Genomic DNA, 21,769 nt, shown 5'->3' on the forward strand with positions numbered 1-21,769 from the left:
TGTCTTGCCCTGATTATTCACATCTATGTATATAGTCTATTAAAATATCATATCTACACTGGTGCCATCAGGGGATCATACCATCATCGTCACTGCCTCCAATTGTTTTTTTTGGCCCTGCGAAGAAGGAATAATTCCCCCATATCGAGAGTCTCCCCATTCCAGTGAAGATTACAGCTCTGCCTCCGATGCCCAGAGCAGGAGCGTTCTCTCCAGAGAGCCCCACCCTCACGTCTCCTGGTAGCAGAGAATGAGATGTGGAAAAAGCTGCTCCATTTTTCATAGAGGAGAGTCTCCAAAGCTGCTTTGCTGTCTGGAGAGGTGAGAGAGTGGTACGATCCAAGAGGGGGGCAAACACCCGGCAGGGTGATCCTTCTCCGCTTTAGTTTTGTACAGATTTATAAGAAAAAACAGCACCAACAGCATTATTGCTAAAATATGAAAATACAATTCAAGCTTTAAATTCCAATTTTGATCCCAAAGTCTGAAATTGAAAAAGTATGAGGTGAAAATCTATTTATTATTGATTTAAAAATGTTATGTTGCTTCTTTTCATATTTCAGAAGATGAAATATGAAATGAGAGAAAATATCCTCTTTAGTTTTAGCACCATGAGTCCTCGCAGCCCCGTGGTGCAGCAGAATGAAGCGCTCTACCTTCCATCAATTAATAATCGTGTCTTTCATCTTTAATTAAACTCACTATCTTTAAAGCAGCACGCGCTCACTCATACAAAACAATCGAGTGTAAAATACCTTCAGTGTTTGCAACAACCACACACGGCATAAACACATGCACACACACAAACACACAGAGGAAAACGGTAAAACTATGCCACCCCCCAAAGCTGTTAACTGCTGACAAGGAAAATGAGAGTTATATCCGCTCTGATTCCTTCACACACATCAGTCCCACTTAGTGAGAGGAATGAAACGGGCGAGTTCAACTGACAGATGAGATTCATTCTGTTATTTACTCTCTCTCTCTCTCTCTCTCTCTCTCTCACACACACACACACACACACACACACACACACACACACACACACACACACACACACACACACACACACACACAGAAGTACCCATCAGAAGACAGTGGCACACTGTGGTCATGAAGAGATGGACATGGTTGGCAACGGCGCTCAGGTGGGCTGAGGGCTTTAAGGAACGCGCACCCCAGGGTGCCAACGACATGCCCCCCAGAGATGCTCACTCGCTCGCTCACTCACTCACTCACTCACTCACTCACTCACTCACTCACTGTGTTTTCAGATTATCGCTTTTCTCTAATTCCTTTGTTGCTGTTAGTTCATTTTCGTGCTCACCGTCCCGCTTTATTGAATTGTCATCACTTTAAATGCTTAAAGTGTTTCAAGGACAAACCCGCGAAGGTCTGAGATTCTGAACACACACATCCTGAGATGTAAAAGAGCAACACTCTGCAATATTAAAGGAAACAAGATGGAAACTCTGCACATTGCTGAACCCATGCTGCTGAATAAAAAATGAAACTGTTAAAAGTACATCATATTCAGCCACATCTCTGCATAGGATTTTACCCGAGCCAAGGTGATGTCCTGCTCTAATACTATTTTTGGATGCCAGAAAACTGCCATATGGGGGAAATGGGGGAATTCATAGATGTACTGTCTACAAAGACTATCCATCAGTAAAGCTGCCGCTCAATCTGTGAACAACTTTCTTACATTTGGTGACTATGAGCTTAAAATAATTCATTTCAGGAGAATTTTTTTTATAGTTTTGAACTACATGGCAACATCAATATTATTAATCAATCCATTAATGAATTAACTTTTTAAAGATATTCCAAAATTCTGTATACTGCCGATTACATCAGTTATGAAGAAGGTCCAGAGACGGCTTCTACAAGCAACAATGAACAATAATATGCAATACAAAATATAGAATTTAGGGATCGCGTTGCGGCAAGTTTGGCCCCGAAAGACGATGCAGCGGTGTTTTGTGTGAGGTCGCCCTCAAGTGGGCGCATCAAGCAGCTGCAGAGGGGACCGACAAGTGCGATAATATGAGTCTCTGGCGTTAAATTTTGATTAGGATCCTCTGTTTACTCCGTTTCTCTGTGTTGTCATCACATTTAATGTGATATAGGCGACGCTCTCCTCAAATAAATAAAGTACCATGGAATCTCACAGAATTATTGAGGAGGAATTCGGACAATGTCGCTTATAGGGCGATTTTTAGATAGCAGGACAGACCATAGGGCATTCTGCTTCATACTCCAATCCAGAAGGTGGCGGTAATGATCTTACAAGCTGGTTATCAACTACCAATTAATAGAAGAAGAAGAAAAAGGCCGAGAAGGAGGAGAAGAAGAAGACGAAGGCGACGTCGCCCTTTTGACGTCATCACGTACGGAGCGTTGCATCTTGGTCGAGCCTGCCCTTCACATCCGTCCACATCTTGCTAGGCTCTCTTCCCAGAAGCTGTGAAACGATGGCCCTGCTTAAATCCAACAAGTTATTCTACTGCCTGGGGAATATTTCCCCATCCATGGGAGTTTTTGCCACTCGTAACAGGTAAAGAATAGTTAGGAAATATGTAAAATGGGTAGAAATTCGTTGCAAATATAGTGGCGTGTTTTGCGGTTAGCTTACACGACAGTCGTATTATTTTAAGGATAAACATTGTCAGCCCGTTCAATAAATTACATTTAATTATTTTAGCTGTATTAGCTGGCAAGCTAAAGACACAGGGGTCAAAAAATTAGCAAAGGCCATATTGTGTGAACCTCTGCACCGTTCAGTTAACGTTGTCCCAACCAGGTGAAGTAATAAATCAAGTGCGGTATTAAAATATGATTGTGGCTACATTAACAGCTGGACGTAACTTTATTCTATCAGCAATATTGCTGCTAATCAAAGTATCTGTAATGGCGTATCTGTAACGTGTAGACTTCCGTGGAAAACTGCTCCGGTGTTCAAATGCAGGGCTCTCAAATTGCTTCATGTTCAAAATGTCTGTAGCACTTTATGTCTAATAACTGATGGTTTTGCTGTCTTTATATCGCAACTCTTTAAAGATTTTGACAATCGCGGTGGCCTTGATTGTCAGTGCACTAATAAGTTTGAGCTAAGCGACTTGTCGTAGTTGATGACGTCGCTGGCGGTGATTGGCTACCGCGCCTGCGCCTGATTGCTGATTGGCTAATTCCTTGGTGGAAACTGATACTAGAAGCGGTGTCCTTTCATGGCCTGCTTGGAGGGCAAATTCATTTTGATGGGTTTTTCTTTTAAATAGCCTCAAATAATTAATCTACATGTTGGGTTTTTCAATACTTGTGTGTCCTTTTCCCAGGGGGGGTACCTGTTTAAACATGGGCCGAGTTGGATGTCGTTTCCGGTGCCTTATTTCTGTTTGTGTGGGCGTGCCTCATGGTTTTACTTGGTATAGGCTCATGTTCAGACTTCTCAAGGACTTATAGACAATACTGTTTCTAATATTAATGAAGACAATCCTTTCTAACACTTTGGTGAATTTATACTGTAAAGGGCATTAGAAAGAAATCCCTTAAACCAGTTTAGATCTATTGATTACTGACCGTTTGTTCGTGGTGTTTGCATTAATGCTGAAGTCCAGCTTTTGAAATGATCTGTGCAAATGAAAACTCAAGTTCAGTGCACCAACGTTAGCACCAAACATAACCTTTATGTTTTGGTCTCTTTTCATATTTAACATACTTTAGAGAAAAGAAACTATAGTGTCCTGATAAAAATTTAGGAGCTATGCTACTGTGGTCCACTGATACAAACTTCACTGATCGTTTGCTTTGTTCAAACATAAATGAGTATCCCATTATTCTAAAGAATTATATTAAATTGCATGTACTTTTTTGTTTTGTTTTTGATGTTTTCTCATCTGCATTTGAATAAAAAGCTTACATTTGTCAGACTAAAGTGTCACCATTAATTCAGGGATTGTTGCATATTATTGGCTGGAGTGTTGGTGCCCTTTCCAAATGTTAAGTTTAAATTTAGCTGCATCATTTAGAAGGGTTACAATTTGATGAAGAAACCCGAGACAGCAACAAAGTAGTAGTACAGTGAAAGTCACAATCAACAATGTGCATTTCCAATGTGTTTATGTAACCATTCTAAGCTTCGTATGATAAGAAGCTTATGTACAGTTAACATGGATCATAAACGTCTGTAATGGACCTGAAAGACAAGTGACCTATTGCAACAATGTAGCATTGTTTAGGATTAAAAACTGATTTTATTTACTGTGACTTGGCCATTTGCCTTGTTAATTATCAGTTAATTACCATAACTAATTTCCTAGTGGATAATTCCTGCTTTACTGCAGTCTTGAGATTATTCAGAGCTTGTTTTGCCCTCGTATTACTTCAAATCTTGTACTCTGGACCCTCAGTCTGGCTCATGTTTATTCTCGTGCTGGCAGAGTGCGAGCTGTTCGTGCGTCGTATTCTGTCGTATTCTTGGATCATGTGAGCAGTTAATCTTGGGCATTAGGTCCGCAGCAGGTCACGGGATCATGGTTAAAATGTTAGTTAGGTTAGTGTGACCAGTGTCACACAATACTGTTATATAAGCTCGGATGCAATCAAGTCATTATGTTTGTGTTGGACAGTTTCGATGTACAACATGGAAGCACCTTTTTTTAGATGTTGGCTCATTACTGCTGGTGTCCTTGCAGCTCCTGGTGGGGTGGAGTTCAGATGGGCCCACCTGATCCCATCCTGGGAGTGACAGAGGCCTTCAAGAGGGATAGCAACCCTAAGAAGATGAACCTGGGCGTTGGAGCGTACAGAGACGACCAAGGCAAACCTTTTGTGCTCAGCTGTGTCCGGAAGGTAAAGCTCGCCAGTTGCTGCAGGCCGCATCTGCTCACATTAGGAAAGGGGGTAAACCCAGTGGTTAGGATCTTAAAAGTATAACCTTTTATTTCTTTCATTAAGGCAGAGGCACTCATTGCAGCCAAGCAACTGGACAAGGAGTACCTTCCCATCGGTGGTTTGGGGGAGTTCAGCAAGGCCTGTGCCACGCTGGCTCTCGGTGCTGATAATGAAGTACTGAAGAGTGGCAGGGTAAGTAGATACGGATAAAAGCTGCTTTTAGACTGCACAAATAATTGCAGCTTTAGTTTTCTCCCAACAGAGTATCACCGTCCAGACCATCTCAGGCACTGGATCGCTTCGTATTGGAGCCAACTTTTTGGTAAATTCCTCTGACCGCAAAACCAAGTTAGAGATGTGGCCCGGCACGTGCGCTCACTAGGTGTTTGTCTCTCATCCTAGTCTCGTTTCCATGGAGCTTCACGTGACGTGTTCCTCCCTAAACCCTCCTGGGGAAATCACACACCAATCTTCAGAGACGCTGGCATGCAGCTCAAAGCATACAGATATTACGACCCCTCCACCTGTGGCTTTGACTTCAAGGGAGCTCTTGAGGACATCTCTGTAAGACACTAATAATGGCAGAGGAGAGCAAACATTCCCAGCCATTGTGTTTCAGGGATAACCTCTCCCAATGGCCACCCACATCCAGTTTTTCATTACTACACACGCCTCGTTTTCTTTTTTTTTTTAAATGACAGGCAATCCCAGAGAAGAGTGTGATTTTGTTGCATGCCTGTGCCCACAATCCCACCGGTGTGGACCCCAGGACTGAGCAGTGGAAGGAGATTTCTGACATTGTCAAGGTGAATATGCATCTGTAAAAATAAAGAACATTTTCTGTGTTTTTAATAATCTAAAATCAGTTTTGAATAAATGGTTTCTCTCTTTGTCCTTTTACAGAAAAGAAACCTGCTTGTTTTCTTCGATATGGCCTATCAGGGCTTTGCGAGTGGAGATATTGACCGTGATGCCTGGGCTGTGCGGTACTTCATTGAGCAGGGCCACAACGTCCTGCTCTCCCAGTCCTTTGCTAAGAACATGGGCCTCTATGGTCAGTCTGATTTCACTGAGGATTATACTTAATTACAATTGGTAACAAAATGATGCACTTTGCCCAGAGAAACCAGGATGAATACCGGTACCTTTTGTCAGTAGGTGACCTGAACTCTATGTAGTCAAGGGCTTTTCTCTTTAGTGATGTTCATATTTACGTAATCCAAAATTACCTCTGTTGTAGTTTGAAGAACTGTTCTGTACTTTCTGTGGTGGGAAAAGGTCCACTACTGTTCTTCGATGGGTGGAGAGCATAGCGCTATAGTTGGGTAGTGTGGTTCTACCCCCACCTAGTGGTGAGAACTGGGTATTGAGAACATTACTGGACTCTAAGTTGTTGATTCATTACCTCCACTGAGGATGTGGGACAGCTGGTGTTTGCTTGTCTGACTTTGAACAAAAGAGCTCAATTTTGAATTGATAACAAAGCAACCATGTTATGTACAGATGTTCTACTGCCTATATGTAGTATATATGTGCTGTACTACAGGATTAACTTGTTAATTGGGTGTTGATGCATGTTGTTTCCACAGGTGAGCGTGTGGGAGGTTTTACTGTGGTGTGTAATGACGCAGAAGAGGCAAAGAGGGTCGAGTCCCAGCTCAAAATCCTCATCAGGCCAATTTATTCCAACCCACCAATGAACGGCGCCAGAATCGCAGCAACTATTCTCAACACGCCAGAGCTGCGCTCGCTGTGGTACGACCTTCCAGAAGCTACCAGAGTAGTTTGAATAGGTTCATGGCTTCATCTCTCCTTTACTAATCATTTGCTTGCACTGTGTTGTCAAACGAAAGGCTGGAGGAGGTGCACGGCATGGCCAACCGCATCATTAAGATGAGGGAACAGCTGGTGGCTGGTCTGAAAAATGAAGGCTCCACCCACAACTGGCAGCATGTCACCGACCAGATCGGGATGTTCTGCTTCACAGGCCTCAAACCCGAACAGGTTCCTGCGTCTTCTTTTCCCCTTTAAAAAAATAACCCATGTTGATCTTTTTAAAGGCAAATGTAACAGAATATTTAACGCCACCGACAGCGTCAGGATATTTGCTCTAAACATTTTATCTTTTGGTGCTCAGAGGTTTCACCACTAGCTCACATTAGTGACGGTAATAGCGTCTTACTGTAATGACGCAACTCTATTACATTTAATAAACTAACATCCGGAAGTGCTGGTTTTGTGTTTTGTGCAGGTTGAACGCCTGACAAAGGAGTTTTCAGTGTACATGACCAAGGATGGAAGAATTTCAATGGCAGGCGTGACGTCTGGGAACGTGGGCTACCTGGCACATGGCATCCATGCTGTCACTAAGTAGGGCGGAGACGGCGTGGAGCGCGACGGGTGAAAGGCAGCAGCGTGAAAGAGCAACGGCAAATTTCAATGACGACTTCATCCCTGAAGAACAACATGATGTTTAGACATTCTGAGTGGGCTACATCATTATATCACTTTGCATTGTGTGGAATTGTTTAAAAGCATCGCTTCCACTTTCCACAACGGTTTCCCTGAATTGGCTTTATAAATTCTAAACTCCGCCCGTCTCCATTAACAGATTATTGCTTATTTATTATGTAAAACTTAGCGTTGGCTGTGCATTAGTGCCCCATAAATGTATTTGTTTCCTGATTAATCGGTTCAATGCTCAACATATAAAGACATCAGGCTATTGTTATACTGATTAGCTTTAGCCCCAGATATGTTTGTTGTCCATGACAAAGCGCTTTATTGCTTAAATAGTGGAGTTGTTGCACTTTATTAGGTGTGAAGCACTGTTTTGATTTCTAAACTGGATTATCAGTCCATCAGTCAAATCGAGTTGTTCATGGAATAATCAGCCATCCAGTAATACGGTACTCTTATTACCTCTGACAGGTACTCATCTCTGTTACTTTCATTTTGTTGGATGTAGGTTTAAGTTTACCGGTTTCACTTTAGTTTTGCAGGCCAACATCAAGTGTGTGGGAAAAAATGGTAAAATTCATGCTCATTTCATATTCAAACGCTTCCTCAAATGCTATTTCTGATATAAAAGGTCGTCATACTTCACACGTCTATCAAATCTTGTATTCGACTTTGTAGAGTCCATGAACAGATGAACACGTGCTTATTGCTGGAGACTGATGCCTCAGTCTCTCTGACTATGAGATGAATTTTAGAAAGGTTCTGTCCCCAGTCGACTCATTAGTCTTAAACATCTGGCATGTGGACGCATTTTCCATTCTCTGAGAGTTTCGGATCAGTGGTCATGTACTTTATTGACAAAAACAATAAATTGTCGAAGAGGAATTGTGTTTTCATTTTTGTTATTTGAGTTGACGGTTTAATTATTTACACCATTGTTGGCATCCGTTTGCCTTGGAAGTGGAGTCCACACTGCAGCCAGTAGTGTTGCAGCGCTTCTGTTTGGGGAGCAACATGCTCGGTTACACCACTGCAGGTGGGGGCTGATGTGGATGGTGAGTCTCCAGCTACTGTGGTCTGCAGGTTCCCAGCTTCGTATCATGATTAGCAATGAATGTGTCCATGACTCTGGGCTTAGAACTGTTGCATCCCGACGTGTTTCTGCCTCGGAGCATCGACTCCAGGGTGCAGGCCTGGGTAAACTGCACATCCTGGGAGGCCTCAGTCTGCTATGATGCTTCTGTAAGCGGACTTTAAATAAGCAGCCCTGGTGGCGATTAGACCATCTTCATGTCATTGTACATCGAATGGAAGTTGCTGCGACTGGAAGGGATTTGGATGATCTGGCAGGGATTCAGCCAGTAATTTTTGCTGCAGTATTATCAGAAAAAACCTGCTTGGCCCATTAAGCCTGACCTAATATTGACTGTCATATTGCATGTGCATTTCTTAAAAATTCTTTTGTTATTGACCAGTAAATTGAAGGGTTTATTTATTTATTTATTTTAGATGACTCTATGGCAAGTAGAGTTCTGTAAGTTCCTCATTTCAATTCAGAAATGTTGGCCTGGTTTCCATTGAAGGTTCCTGTTCAGTGGAATGCCACAATATGCTGTAGCTTCCTCAACTTTGGTAGGAACGGTTGTATTGTGGAAATAAAACAATTTGTAATATTATCAGATTGACTTAGTGGCCTACAAATGTAAAATCCCATTTCCACAGTAACTGTGAAGGTACAAGTATTTTGGCCTGTAGTGCCTAGAAATAAACAAGGTCCAGAATGGAGGTTGTTGCCTCAGACCCAGAACAACATCCTTATTTTGCCTTGACTCGCGAACCATTTGTGGCATGTTGAACATATTAAACAGTAGTTAAAGTTATATCCTCACGAGAGTTGATACTGAATTGGAGCGGTTTCCTCTCGCGAAGTGAAAGCGAATGATTACAAAACTACATTACCCACAACGCCAAGGAAAAGGGTCGATCACGTGATCAGGTCACGTTAATTCAGCTGCCAAAACAGACGGCAGCTCAGTCCTCGTCTGCGGTGGACGCGGCGTCACAGACGAGGTACTCGATCTTCCAACTACACTTTATGAATCAGCTAAATCGATGTGGTTTTATATCCCGACAGCATTGATTGTTTTTATGTGTGGCGTGTTTGCTGAAGGTAGCTAGTGTTTGTGTCTAATGCACAGCTAGGTGTAACGATGGCTGACGAGGAGCCGCCAGACAAAGAGTGACTCAGTGTTGATTTGTAGAAACTTCTTATTCACCCCAAACTTCAATGGGCGTTTTTTCCATTTTGTGTTGGTACCTAATTGTTGTGGATGTGGAAAACGTTAGCAGTTAATTGAGTTATGGTTAGCCGAACAACATCTGGATCTTCTCTGGCTGTGAACATCTGCCTTACTATTGCAGCCAAATGGCTTACGCAATGCTCAGATCTTCTTTATATACGTGTGACAAATGTGTCACTTTGCTCCCCCGTCTTTTTGTAAAAGTCGTATTTTATTGTTGCTATGTTTATTTGATAAATATTTTATGCTGTACTGAAACATGCTGCTTTTTTATGCGTGTGTTCACAGTCATTTAAACTCTCAAAGACACATATCTGTGTTGTGCTGATATCATGTAATTGTTTCTGTCACTCTTATATGTTATCAGATCGTTACCGACAGGCTCCACCGGTGTTCTACCTCTGAGAGACCTCCACTGGATCCTGCCGGTCGTGGAACTAAAGATATTCCACCGACGTCTGCTGCATCACCCCCATCCACCCAGACATTTCTGACCTGCTTCTCCTTCGCCGCTCGTCTCAATGGCCATTCACAATGATGCTGAGGACTGGGCCGGCGCCGGGAGCATTAACTCCGGAGAGAGAGCGTGGCTCCTGCAGAGCCCCAGCGTGGACACCGACCGACACCTCGAGGCGGAGACGAGGAGGACGGCGGGCGTGTCGTCCCTGGGAGCAGTGGTCATCGTGGTCAATGCAGCTCTGGGAGCAGGTCTTCTCAATTTCCCTGCAGCGTTCAGTATGGCAGGAGGCATCACTGCAGGGGTGATGCTTCAAATGGTGAGGAGAGTCCTCCAACACCCCCCTCACTACACACAGAAGCACCACGTATCGTCCTCAAACAAACATTTGCGTCATCATCACGCGTGACCAACACAGAACTGCTGCATTATCAGGAACGACATTAACTCTTTTCTGATTCTTCCCTCCAGTTCATGCTTATCTTCATCATCAGTGGCCTGGTGGTCCTCGGTTACTGCTCTGAGGTTTGTACCCCTTCTGTCAGGTTCTGGCCCGTTAATTTTACAACCGTTTCCCGTTCTTCAACCTCAGCAGAGCGAAGCACGTTGAGTTGTGCGTCGCCTGTCAAAAGCTGAAGAATGAAACGAGAATGGACCCAGACTGAAAGGCTGTGATGACTTGTCTGCTCCCTTTAGGTCTCTAATGAAAGCACCTATCAGGAGGTGGTTCGAGCCACGTGCGGGAAGGTCACAGGAGTCCTCTGTGAAATATCCATCGCCGTCTACACCTTTGGGACCTGCATTGCTTTCTTCATTGTCATCGGAGACCAACTGGATCGCTGTAAGCATACGAGCCCCCGCTGGAATCCGTCATTTTTGCTCAATCAAAGCCGCCCAAGTGTTCTAAGGAGGAAGAACTCTGAGCCGTTTGGCTGTTTGTCAGGGCTGATCGCCCTTTAAAAGAGACGGAACCGTCACTGATGAGACCAAAGTGCGTGGAGAATTTTACTTTTTTACTGGCGCCGTTCATGTGATCCAGTTTTACACTTCCACGTTCTGAAATGCTGACCGTGCGGAAATGTTGCCTGCAGACGGGATGTGGTTTCCGTCCACGCTGCTGCTTATCCTGAGCGGTGTGCACGAGTGTGCACGGGCGCTGGGCCCGAACCCCGCTGCCATTTACTCTGTCTTTGTCTGTTTCCTCCTCCTGTTGCAGTGATCGCTGCCCTGGCTCATGAACCAGACAGCACAGTCAGCACTCACTGGTACACTGACCGCAAATTTACCATTGTTGTCACCGCGGTGCTGGTTATTCTGCCTCTCTCCATTCCAAAAGAGATTGGCTTTCAGAAATATGCCAGGTACGGACACTCGGCTTCCGTTCACGCGCAGGGTCCAAACGGCTTTAGCTCCATGTCAGATGTTGTTTTCTTGGTTTGACTGCAGCGCTTTGAGCGTGCTGGGGACCTGGTACGTGACTGTCGTGGTCATTATAAAGTATATTTGGCCGGATAAAGAGGTGACTCCTGGTTTTGGTTCGACCAGGTGAGCTATTTTATGCTCTTTTAAATGTCTTGGCTGTGTTTATGTGCTGGGGACGGCGTCCTTGACCCGTCTCTGATGGATGTTTGTTACAGTTCAACCTCCTGGACGGCAGTTTTCAACGCCATGCCCACCATATGCTTTGGTTTCCAGGTATCTATACGAGCGCCCCGCGACATTAGCAATGTCTCCGTTTGTGTCGATGGATTAAACGTCTCTGTCCGCAGTGCCATGTCAGCTGCGTGCCGGTGTTCAACAGCATGAGCAGAAAGGAGATAAAACCCTGGGGAGTTGTCGTCACGCTCAGCATGATCATCTGCCTCTTTGTTTACACAGGAACAGGTAATCACGATGTTGACGAGTTTAGGAAGCAGCTCTCTAACGAAGTTCCGAATCCTGATACAGTGAAGTTGATCATCTGTGGCTCCATCACAGATTCTGATGTTTGTTGATCTTTAAACGCTTGTTTCTCTGCTCTGGATCAGGGGTCTGTGGCTACCTGACCTTTGGCTCCAACGTCAGTCAGGATATTTTGATGTCATACCCTTCCAACGACATCGCCGTGGCGTTCGCAAGAGCTTTCATCGTCATCTGCGTCGTCACTTCCTATCCAATTTTACACTTTTGTGGCAGGTGAGATCAACGGATTAACCAGTTACACTTGTGGTTAATAGGTTAATAGATGCATCTATTAAACTTTTTTGTGTCGTGTTGCCTTAAATGCACTGTTAAAGTAGGGCTGTTTGTAGCGACACTGTTATAACAGTGTTATAACTGCACCTATGATGTGTTACTACTGAACTGTTGCCAGAGCCGTACCTGTACCAGACTTAACCGAGCACATGACCACATATTGTGACTGACACCCATTAGTTAGTATATATACATAATGCAAGGTTACGTAACATAGTGGGCCTACTAACCTACTAACTTACGTAATGTTACAAACCTCTTTACCTTTGATCTGGAAGATCAAAACTCAAAGTCCCTCCAGAATCAGGAACATGTGGAATATTGAATCAGCTCCTCTTTGGCCCACTATCAACACCTGCTGACAGTTTCCTTATAATCTGTTGATAACTTATTGAGATTTAATCAAGCATCTCGGGATTAGTCGGGGGTCAAGCCAACGTGTCACCGACTCGCCGTCACTTCCTTCCAGGGCGGTCATCGAAGGACTGTGGCTGCGTTTCCAAGGCGAGCACGTGGAGGTGTGTGTCCGCCGTGAGAAACGGAGGCGCGTCCTGCAGACCTTGGTGTGGTTCGTGGTCACGCTGGTTCTGGCGCTCTTCATCCCCGACATCGGCCGGGTCATCTCCATGATCGGAGGCCTGGCAGCCTGCTTCATCTTTGTGTTCCCGGGTAACGCCCCCGACCAGCTCCTGAAGTGAGTCCAGCGTCCCACAGATGTCTGATGAGTGTCTCTGACCCCCACAGGTCTGTGTTTAATCCAAGCCAAGCTGTCAGAGACCGACATCCGCTCCGCCAGGTGAGCCGCTGTTCATCCGGCGATGTCCCGGAGTCAACCGGGAGAGTTTAACCCTTCTTTTGCTCCCTCTCTGCTACAGGTGGCACGGATTAGTGGTCTTTGGCATCGTCATGGTTACAATTGGAGCTTTCATCTTTGGCCTCACGACCACCAACTCCATATATCGGGACATTGCCAACTAAAGGGACGGTTGTTGTTGGGGACAGCCGCGTCCAGGCCGCCAGGGACAAAGTTGGGGGACGTCTGTGCTTCTGGACCACCGGATCAGATGGAAGAGCTCGTCTCGCCCATTCAAGAGTCCCCCACGCTCAGAATCCACTGCTGCTCAACAAGCGACGACACATCCTCACGTGACCTCCGACAGGTTTCTTCTTTAATTTCATGCAGTTTTTATTTCTAAGGGTGATTTTAACTAACAGAACAGGCGGACTCTTTATAAGTGAAGTGAAGGCCACTATGTACAACGGTCTAGTAATCAAATTGATTTTGATGATGACATTGTACCAATTTATACTTTTTAACTTGCAGGTTAATGATATTTATTGAAAAGAACTTGTGATGATCCCCTGGTTTAATCTAGATCAGGATTCTGGGTGGTCATGCTAAGAATTTGCACAGTGATGGATGATTAGTACCAGTTGGTTCAGGCAACTAAGAAATCATTAATTTTATTAAGTTGTTTTAGGTTTCATGTTTTTAATTTATGCAGTTTTAAATGCTGTGACAATGGGAGCAGACTTTAAGGTTGGTCTTTACAAAGAAATACAGCCATGTTGGGGTTTATGGGAATGTTGTAAAAGGACCAAACAACATGGTTACCAAGTAATAAAGACTGTCATTATCAGCTACCTTCAGCAAGTGAAACAACTTTACAAACACTAATTCAGAGGTTTGAAGATGGAAAAGTTTGTAATTTAAAGCTGCACCTAATTTCCAGGTAACGGGTTCTGATAAAGGCGACTGTTCTGTCAGTGATGACACATTAAACCAAACTTGATTATTTACTACAGTATGAATATGTCCAATTATGCACGTTATATTTCAGGGCTGGATTTTCTTTTGACAGAAATGTATGAATTTTTAAAGCAAATAAGTTGTATTTTGACAAACGGTCTTAAAGGGATTGTAGGTGCAGACCAAGTTTATTGTATTTGTACATAAACTCTTGACATCCTCTTCAGTTTTGTTTTACCGGTGCTGCAGACCAGCGTGTCTGGAGGGGAATGAATGTCAGCATTTATTGTTCTGGTATTTAACATGTACGACAAAGTTGAGTTGCAGGTTTCTGCTTGGATATTTAAACAGTACTACTTGTGAAACAGTGACACGGCCAACGTGAATAAATCCGACAGTATGTTGACGACATTTATTTGAATGTTTTATTTTAAAAAAAAGGAAGTTGATCTCGAGGGCTCACAACATAAAACAGGTTTATGCTGACAGCAGAATCAAAGCCGATTCCTGTGGGCAACGGTGCAGATGGACAGTAATTCCCTTTAGTTACTTTCTCATTCTACTTATCCCTCCTGATGAAGCCTAAAGTGATGAGTGCAGGTGCCCAACAGACCCTCAGTAAGAATCATTGTTCAGGAAGGACTGGAACATGTGAAAGGCCGGTCCTGGAGCCCACTGAGGAACCATGTGTCCCGCCCCCTGGAACAGGACAGCAGAATAATGAAGCCATGCAAATAAACATTATGGAGGAATCAAAAAACCACAGGCGTCACCTTCACGGTCAGGAAAGTGAGGTTTCCAAACTGTTGATAGAAACCGCCAACCTGTTGCTCGTACAGCCAGGACCGGTACTGCACGGTCGTCTAAAGACAAAGATTTACGTTGGAAAAGTCAGATCATTTACGTTCCTTAACAGGATAAACCATCTCTTAACATAGCGCCCATACTTCCAGGCCAAGATCTTCCACAAACCACTGGTCTCCCAAGAAGTTGCACGCCATGTCGGTGTCGCCATTATAGACCAGCGCTCTGAGGCCCACGGAGAGCAGCTTCAGATACACGTCCTTCATGGACCCGTACCGAGTGCTGTAGTGAGCGCCCACGTCGTCACTGCAAACAAACCAGGAGGCGTCAACTGGGAACGCCCTTTAAAAAAATTGCAGCTGTAAACTGACCACTGTCAGATTGTTTATGGGCAGCTTGAGTTTACGTTACAAGCGTGCAGACACATTCATATAAAGGACTCTACTTCAGGAACCTTTAAGTCTGCAACAGGAGCCTGGGCTGATGAGTGCAGTGACACCAGAACTACGGTACATTTAATCTCTGGAGGGAGACATAAACCGAAACTACAGCCTGATAGTCGAGTCCTTGTATGAGCAGTAAGCAGAAGCTGAGGATCCATTTCTACCAGCTCCATAAGTATTTAGCCTCAGGCTTTGCCCTCATTTGCATGAATCTTGCCTGCAAAGGTCCCACGGCGGCAATACAGCCGGAATGTGCAGCGCTTTCCTCACGTCGCCTCGGTTCAGCCAGGTCCTCTGAGCTGTGCTGTTGATGCAGGGCGGGACTTTGCTCAGAGACACGGAGGAAGCTGCCTCAACTGGAAACTGAGATTTGATCGCTGATGTTATGATTTAGGGGAAAAAAAATGATATCAAACACTTGTTCAGAGGGGAGTAAAGCTCACCTTATAGGTGTGTGCTTGCTTTCTGTGGTGTTTAAACAGGTGCTTCATGGTCATCTCGTAGCCTTTGTGATAGGCCCTGTTGCCCTCACAATCCAAGTACAGAGCGTAAACATTCAGCCCACTGTTGTACACAATACTGAAGGCAACGTTCACCTGCACAGTCACATTTATTCATATATTAATGGGCCGCGACCAGCGTGAATCGACATGCAACGCCTTCGTACCAGTGTCGTGCAGGACTCTGAACTGGAGTTGTAGAAGTTGCAAATCCCCTTGTTACAGCAATTCTCATTGAGGGCACGCCACAATCTGCACAATTTTAAATAAGCACGATCAAGACAACCATGACGTACCGTATTTCTCCTTGTGGCAACACAAATATCTGTAAATTGGCAGGTCAAAAATGGAAGTGAGCTCAGAGTTGTGGACCATATAAAGCAATGAGAGCAGTGACTTGAGAGTTTTAAAGCAGCTGACCTGTAAGATCACCCTGCCTTGAATAATGGGAAAGGTTGTACTCATGTTTCTCCAAATGCTACTCAAGCAAATAAAATGTCACAGCTGACTGGTGCTTTTGGTCACACTTTGCTGCCGCCGCAGAAACGAGTTTCCCCCAATGAGAGATGAATAAAGCTCTTATCTCTGAACTTGTGAGTTCTGCCTGCAATTGTGCACTAGAGCAGCGCTGAAACACCTGCGTAATAAGGAAAGAGGAGGCAGTAAGGGTGCACTCGTGAAAAGACGCAGTTCCACCTACTCTTCTCCGAAGAGGCCGTGGTAATAACCGAAATAGACCAGGGACTGGTCATTGAGCGCGAAGCTGCTGAGACCATTTCCCACTGCAAAGCCCTGAAAACACATGTTCAGTGGTTAATGCTGGTAACTGTTACATCTGCCTAGCTAAAGGTGCCATAAATATACCTTTGATACATTAATAAATCTACTTAAAAAGGTCAAAATTACAAGTTTGGTTTAGTGCCCTCTTGTGGCGGTTCTGACATCTGCAGAGCAGGAACGAAAGACCAGAATAACCCGTTTATACGGAGCTCTTCTACTTAGCTTTGACAATTTAAAGCTCTTCACTACATTCAGGATGCAGCTTTGAGCGACAAGACACGAAGACCAGAGGGGCCAGGGATGGAACAACTGATCACTGCTGTGATACAAAGTCAACATCTAGGTTCACAGAAGATAAGTGTGCAGGCAGGAGAAAGAAATCTCACCTTGAAGTTGATTTTGGCGGTTCCAGTAACCACGCGGAGACTGAGGGTGGGCACGTAAATTCCCCCATAACTTTCTCCAAAGATGAAAAAGTCATTCTGCGTAAAATTGGGGAACTTGACAAAGAAACTCAGCAAGGCCCTATAATTATCATCGGCGACCTGAAAGAGCAACGTGTACAACGTCGGGCTGGTTTGAAGGTTTGACCTTTCAAAATGTTTGATTGAAAGTGACATACTTGGTCATCATTGGTAGTGTAATTTCTATCATCAGCGTAGGAGTACCCCACTCCTGCCGGAGACTCTAAATACAGAACATTGGCCACTTTGTTCCAGCTGAAGGCATTCTCCCCCAGTGTGGCTCCGTCATCCTTCACCTGGGTGGGAGGTCAACAGTGCACGTTTAGGTTTCATTTTCAGTGGGCGAGTTTACATACACAGAGCTCACCTGAAACGGGCCGTTCTCTGACAAAAGGCCATCTAATGAGCTGCAACCAGGGCCGCCATTCAGCCAGAGGACCAGAGGGTCCCCAGCAGGGTTCCGCTGGGAGGTCACGAACCTGCAGCACATCAGCACCATGGTTACAAGCTACGATCTGAAGGGTCGCACTGAGCAACCGTGTGTATTCAAGATTGGGAAAGGCCTACATTTATTATAACGGGCAGTATTCTGAAATTTAAATGTAGTATCTAGACAGCAGAAAATGGACAAAGTTGAGTGTACACTACTTAACCGTCTGAGACCAAACTTTAGATAAATGTCCGATCTGATACAGCGCGACAATAGTTTGCATGGAGAAGAAAGTGGGTTCGTGATGAATTCTCACCAGTAATGAAGGAATCTACCCGGCCGAGTCTGGAGGTATCCCGACCACTGTTTATAGTGTGTCCTGAAAGTCATACCTGGCAGAGAAGTAACCTCATCGGGGTCATAAGCAGAACCGATATGAAACACGGCAAACAAACACAGCCACGGCAGCCTGCGGACAAACATGGCTCCAAAGCGGACTTCAGCCCGTTTCCACAATTTTAAAAAAAGAACAAAAACATACACGGCAGCAAACAAGTTTAAGGTGTGCGGTGGTTCCTCTTAAAGGCAACGATGAACATCATGTGACTACGTCCCGTGTCACGTGACCGGCGCGTCCCTCCATTGGGTACTGTTCGGACTTTTATTTTGAAAATCACGCATGTCCCATCGAGCGAAAACAAATACACGCGGAATTCCACAGCATCGGGGGTTGGACAATCAATCAGTACAATTAATAAAAATATTTTTTTTATTTACACATATAAAAATGGAGAATGGTTGTACTTAGCTAGTTAAGATACAACCCCAGACGTCGGACGGAATGCTAGCAATAACGTGAGCAGCGTCATCTGCTGAAGCATCCCTGCATCGTACTGATAAACGAGACAACGCGCCAGGTGAGGACCTTTATAAATTCCACTTTGTTTGATCCCCACTGATAATATCAGATAGGCGATCTGTTCATATTTATATTAACGTTGCAATAGATTTGCCGAACAGACGAAAGTAAATGAAATGCTTCATCGTTTAGTTAGCAATGTGGCTAAGAGAGAAAACACAAATGCTATTGCTTCCGCCGCGTACTTTCAAAATAAAACCACACGGTGAAAACGATGCGATGATAGAGACTTTAAAGAGACTTTAAATCGACATGCTACAATTAATGTGAAAAGCCCGTATATGAAATTATCACAAGTAAAATCGTAGGCCTAGCCTATCCAGTTAGGAGTTGGTTTTTAATGTTTTTTTCGGAAAACATAAAGTTCACGGATGTCCTACACATTATCCCGGAAATAGTCTTCATAGGTCAGGTGAGGGCACCGCCATGCCAGACCAGGATCCAAAAAGCAGGGCAGAGAAAAGTCTTGCAGAACTCACCAAGCGCTTCCTCAGATTGCTACACGAATCTGAAGGTGGAATATTGGACCTGAAAAAGGTAATAACCCTAAACCCAGATCTCATTTCACCACTGACTTGAAACATGACAGTGAATTTTATTTATTTTAGATACCCATCAGGGATAATATTTCATTATTGATCTTTTTAACCATGTAGGCTGTCAAGATCCTGGCTGTAAACAAACAAAGAAGACGAATCTATGACATTACAAATGTTCTGGAAGGTGTTGGTCTCATCTCTAAAGTCTCTAAACGTTGTGTAATGTGGATGTAAGTGTGTAACTTGCCTTTGCTGCCTTTGTTTATGTTTGAGAAACACATACATGTCTGCCAACATTGTTCCAAACTTTTTTAGTAATCTGTACTTTTTATTTTCTCCCGTGAAAAGAGGATCATTAGCAACAACGGATGTTCAACAAACGTTAACCAGGAGAATGACGGATTTGAGGTCTGAGCTACGGGATTTGGAACAAAAGGAGACTTTTTTGGACTTGCAGAAATTCTGGATTGAGCAAAGTATCAGGAACACAGCAGAAGACTGCAGCAAATATCCTTTTATCCAATAATGCAAGGAGAGCAAGAGTTGCTGTCCCTTTTGAAATGTTTTGCTGTAGACAGGTCTCTTATTTAGTTATTTAGTTTAGTTTACTTAGATAAAAACATCCTGTCAAACATCCTGTCACCAAGCTGTTGTTGTATAGATTAAAGCATCATTAATGAGGACCTGTTCTAGTGTCTAGAGTCAGCCACAAACCTGACAGACTGAGAGGATCTTCAAAGAAAAATAGCAGATTTTTCTCACCATCCAGGAGTGCAAAACTTTTGGCATCGTAGTAAAAAAGACTGGAGGTCAGTTACTGCTGCCAAAGGTGCTTCACCTGAGCACTGAGAAGGTCTGAATATTTATGCCACTGCAATATTTGAGCTTTTCTGGTGAAAGGATCTGAGCACTTTCCTACTGCACTGAATCATCGTTTTAGGATTTTTCTTGTATTTGTAATAAAACCCCACATTTGTTTGTGCAGTAGTTAATTTCAGCCTTAACTCAAAGACACTCTGATCTACGTCAACCACGAGGACGTCTGCAACTGTTTCAGCGGTAACGTCGCCTCACACAGTTTGAAGGCTGAAATAGGTGGTTGTTTGATGCTGAATGTGAACTCTTCCAGGCCGGACCGTCTTAGCAGTGCGAGCACCTACTGGCACCAAGCTAGAAGTCCCCATTCCCAAAGTTGTGAGTTGTACATCACTGGAACCGTTGTTTTATATTTCTCTCATTTATGGAATAAACTGTTTAATTGTTATTTGTTATTCTCCACTCAGGTGCACCGTTGTCCAACCAAATACCAGATCTACCTGAAGAGCATCAACGGCCCGATCGACGTCCTGCTTCTGAGCAAACGCTCCGTCAGCGCCCCCCCTCTCGTACTGCCAGTCCCCCCACCTCAGGACATCTTGCGCAATAACAGGGTGGACGCATTAGATGATATGGAAAGTGATCTCCCTCCCTGTCAGGCTTCAGTTTATCCCAATCCAAGCTCCAGATTTGAGCGGCCAGCCATGAAGGACATATGGTCATCCTGCTTTATAAAGGCTGAACCCAACAGAACTCCTGCATCCGGCTGTGAGTATTGAACTTTGCAGCGATCCGGGTCGGAGCTTTAGACATCAAAGCACATCGAGTTCGAGTTCAGTTTTCTATGTTTTTAATCTTTGAGCAGTGACAAGTTGTAAAAATCAGGAACAACTCTAGATGCTAAAAGACAGATTTTCCTGTTATGTTAATGCTTTTGTGTTCATCCGATATATTTCCCCCCAGTTCGAGACATATCAAAAGAAATCGAGGAGCTAGCGCAGCCCACCAAAGGTAGAGTGCTCACTGTGTCAGGAACACGTTTGATTATATGGTTATTGATCTTTTCTTAGGTAAGTTTGACAGTGTGGAGGTTAGACATCAGTCTGAACGTCTTTCCTCTTGTAGAATTAATGAAAGCAGAGGTCATCAGACAGCTCCTCAGCTCTGAAGGTAATGGCTGCTTCTACTTCCTGTCTCGTGTAGGACTTGTGTGCTTTCTTTTGTTGATCACTTCTTTCTTTTTCTTCTTTTCAGCTTTTTGCCCGCTCATCCATCCGTCCTCGCCTCCGTGCCAAGAGGAACACGTGTGTAAATTGGATGAAGGTGAAAGCTTCTGTGACCTTTTTGAAATCTCTACTTTTAAAATTTAACTGTTTTGCTTCACTTGAGCCAACGCCTTAACTTTCAATAGTTTGAACCAGTGTGTTTACACAGTGCTTTGTTTTATATAGTTATTTTATTGTAACAAATAATAAACAAAACACATTTTGCCTCATTTATTCAAGTACACTTCAGTATGAGGACAAGTTCCATGTAGACTGATTATATCGGTGCTTTAATGAGGGGATTTGCTCCAGTTCTGTTATTTTAAATGTGTTGTTTTTTAAGCTGTTATCTTGATAAAATGAACTCACTAGATCATTCCCATCACCTTCTGTCATCAGCGAAGGAACACGGTAGAAACCCGGCAACACAGGGACTGAATTTCTGCAGAAAAATGACCCAAACATTTCCGTTATCAGCACCACTGACATAAATATGCTTTACTGTCATAATCCAGGATCATTTTTACTACAACTCGGGGAAATATACCTACAACCTCATCAAACGAATGTGATTAACCCGCCCATATTTTCAATAAATTGGAACCATAATGTACTTCTTCATCTGACCCTCATACAAATTTCAAAACTAGCAGGTCATTTAGCAGGTCGGTGTTATTAGATTTCTGGGCGTGTTTGATAGAAAAACTGAAA

The 21,769-nt window shown here is 43.9% G+C and overlaps 4 protein-coding genes across 4 annotated transcripts; 3 read left to right on the forward strand and 1 right to left on the reverse strand.

The window, feature by feature from the left end:
- Window positions 1–2,393: 2,393 nt before the first annotated feature.
- On the forward strand, window positions 2,394–8,241 carry LOC101061054 (aspartate aminotransferase, mitochondrial). Its single transcript, XM_003969988.3, has 10 exons — window positions 2,394–2,560; window positions 4,698–4,854; window positions 4,960–5,088; window positions 5,159–5,218; window positions 5,299–5,460; window positions 5,598–5,702; window positions 5,800–5,950; window positions 6,486–6,651; window positions 6,750–6,900; window positions 7,148–8,241. Exons 1-10 carry the CDS (start codon window positions 2,478–2,480, stop codon window positions 7,268–7,270), a joined length of 1,287 nt encoding a protein of 428 aa, XP_003970037.1. The 5' UTR covers window positions 2,394–2,477; the 3' UTR covers window positions 7,271–8,241.
- A 1,097-nt stretch (window positions 8,242–9,338) lies between these two features.
- On the forward strand, window positions 9,339–14,507 carry slc38a7 (solute carrier family 38 member 7). Its single transcript, XM_003970056.3, has 12 exons — window positions 9,339–9,426; window positions 10,024–10,432; window positions 10,585–10,638; window positions 10,810–10,954; window positions 11,330–11,474; window positions 11,560–11,658; window positions 11,751–11,808; window positions 11,883–11,997; window positions 12,141–12,288; window positions 12,818–13,017; window positions 13,093–13,144; window positions 13,224–14,507. The coding sequence occupies exons 2-12, from the start codon at window positions 10,178–10,180 to the stop codon at window positions 13,324–13,326; spliced, it is 1,374 nt and encodes a 457-aa protein (XP_003970105.2). The 5' UTR covers window positions 9,339–9,426; window positions 10,024–10,177; the 3' UTR covers window positions 13,327–14,507.
- A 2-nt stretch (window positions 14,508–14,509) lies between these two features.
- On the reverse strand, window positions 14,510–18,134 carry LOC101077421 (lysosomal protective protein). Its single transcript, XM_011610329.2, has 11 exons — window positions 17,836–18,134; window positions 17,457–17,568; window positions 17,248–17,385; window positions 17,012–17,170; window positions 16,546–16,637; window positions 16,013–16,097; window positions 15,789–15,941; window positions 15,563–15,708; window positions 15,046–15,208; window positions 14,872–14,961; window positions 14,510–14,797 (listed from the first exon to the last, which is right to left on the reverse strand). Exons 1-11 carry the CDS (start codon window positions 18,000–18,002, stop codon window positions 14,714–14,716), a joined length of 1,389 nt encoding a protein of 462 aa, XP_011608631.2. The 5' UTR covers window positions 18,003–18,134; the 3' UTR covers window positions 14,510–14,713.
- Window positions 18,135–18,227: 93 nt separating this feature from the next.
- LOC101077647 (transcription factor E2F4-like) lies at window positions 18,228–21,279 on the forward strand. The gene is made up of 10 exons (XM_011610330.2): window positions 18,228–18,436; window positions 18,837–18,975; window positions 19,095–19,207; window positions 19,326–19,484; window positions 19,993–20,036; window positions 20,107–20,171; window positions 20,261–20,561; window positions 20,757–20,804; window positions 20,919–20,963; window positions 21,048–21,279. The coding sequence occupies exons 2-10, from the start codon at window positions 18,865–18,867 to the stop codon at window positions 21,161–21,163; spliced, it is 1,002 nt and encodes a 333-aa protein (XP_011608632.1). The 5' UTR covers window positions 18,228–18,436; window positions 18,837–18,864; the 3' UTR covers window positions 21,164–21,279.
- Window positions 21,280–21,769: the final 490 nt, after the last annotated feature.

This window comes from Takifugu rubripes, chromosome 13 (assembly GCF_901000725.2).
Source record: "Takifugu rubripes chromosome 13, fTakRub1.2, whole genome shotgun sequence".
Lineage (NCBI taxonomy): Eukaryota > Metazoa > Chordata > Actinopteri > Tetraodontiformes > Tetraodontidae > Takifugu > Takifugu rubripes.

What these genes read in the sequence shown, in the direction of transcription:
- slc38a7 (XM_003970056.3), top strand. Translation starts at nt 10,178, where the DNA reads ATGGCCATTCACAATGATGCTGAGGACTGGGCCGGCGCCGGGAGCATT. An exon ending in GGCTTTCAGAAATATGCCAG is followed by an intron (nt 11,475 to 11,559) that starts GTACGGACACTC and finishes GTTTGACTGCAG; the next exon opens with CGCTTTGAGCGTGCTGGGGA. An exon ending in ACCGACATCCGCTCCGCCAG is followed by an intron (nt 13,145 to 13,223) that starts GTGAGCCGCTGT and finishes TCTCTGCTACAG; the next exon opens with GTGGCACGGATTAGTGGTCT.
- LOC101077421 (XM_011610329.2), bottom strand. Translation starts at nt 18,002, where the DNA reads ATGTTTGTCCGCAGGCTGCCGTGGCTGTGTTTGTTTGCCGTGTTTCAT. An exon ending in CCGCCAAAATCAACTTCAAG is followed by an intron (nt 16,638 to 17,011) that starts GTGAGATTTCTT and finishes ATGTGTTTTCAG; the next exon opens with GGCTTTGCAGTGGGAAATGG. An exon ending in AGCAAGCACACACCTATAAG is followed by an intron (nt 15,709 to 15,788) that starts GTGAGCTTTACT and finishes ATCAAATCTCAG; the next exon opens with TTTCCAGTTGAGGCAGCTTC.
- LOC101061054 (XM_003969988.3), top strand. Translation starts at nt 2,478, where the DNA reads ATGGCCCTGCTTAAATCCAACAAGTTATTCTACTGCCTGGGGAATATT. An exon ending in GAGCTCTTGAGGACATCTCT is followed by an intron (nt 5,461 to 5,597) that starts GTAAGACACTAA and finishes TTTAAATGACAG; the next exon opens with GCAATCCCAGAGAAGAGTGT. An exon ending in CAGGCCTCAAACCCGAACAG is followed by an intron (nt 6,901 to 7,147) that starts GTTCCTGCGTCT and finishes TGTTTTGTGCAG; the next exon opens with GTTGAACGCCTGACAAAGGA.
- LOC101077647 (XM_011610330.2), top strand. Translation starts at nt 18,865, where the DNA reads ATGCCAGACCAGGATCCAAAAAGCAGGGCAGAGAAAAGTCTTGCAGAA. An exon ending in GAATATTGGACCTGAAAAAG is followed by an intron (nt 18,976 to 19,094) that starts GTAATAACCCTA and finishes TTAACCATGTAG; the next exon opens with GCTGTCAAGATCCTGGCTGT. An exon ending in ACAGCTCCTCAGCTCTGAAG is followed by an intron (nt 20,964 to 21,047) that starts GTAATGGCTGCT and finishes TCTTCTTTTCAG; the next exon opens with CTTTTTGCCCGCTCATCCAT.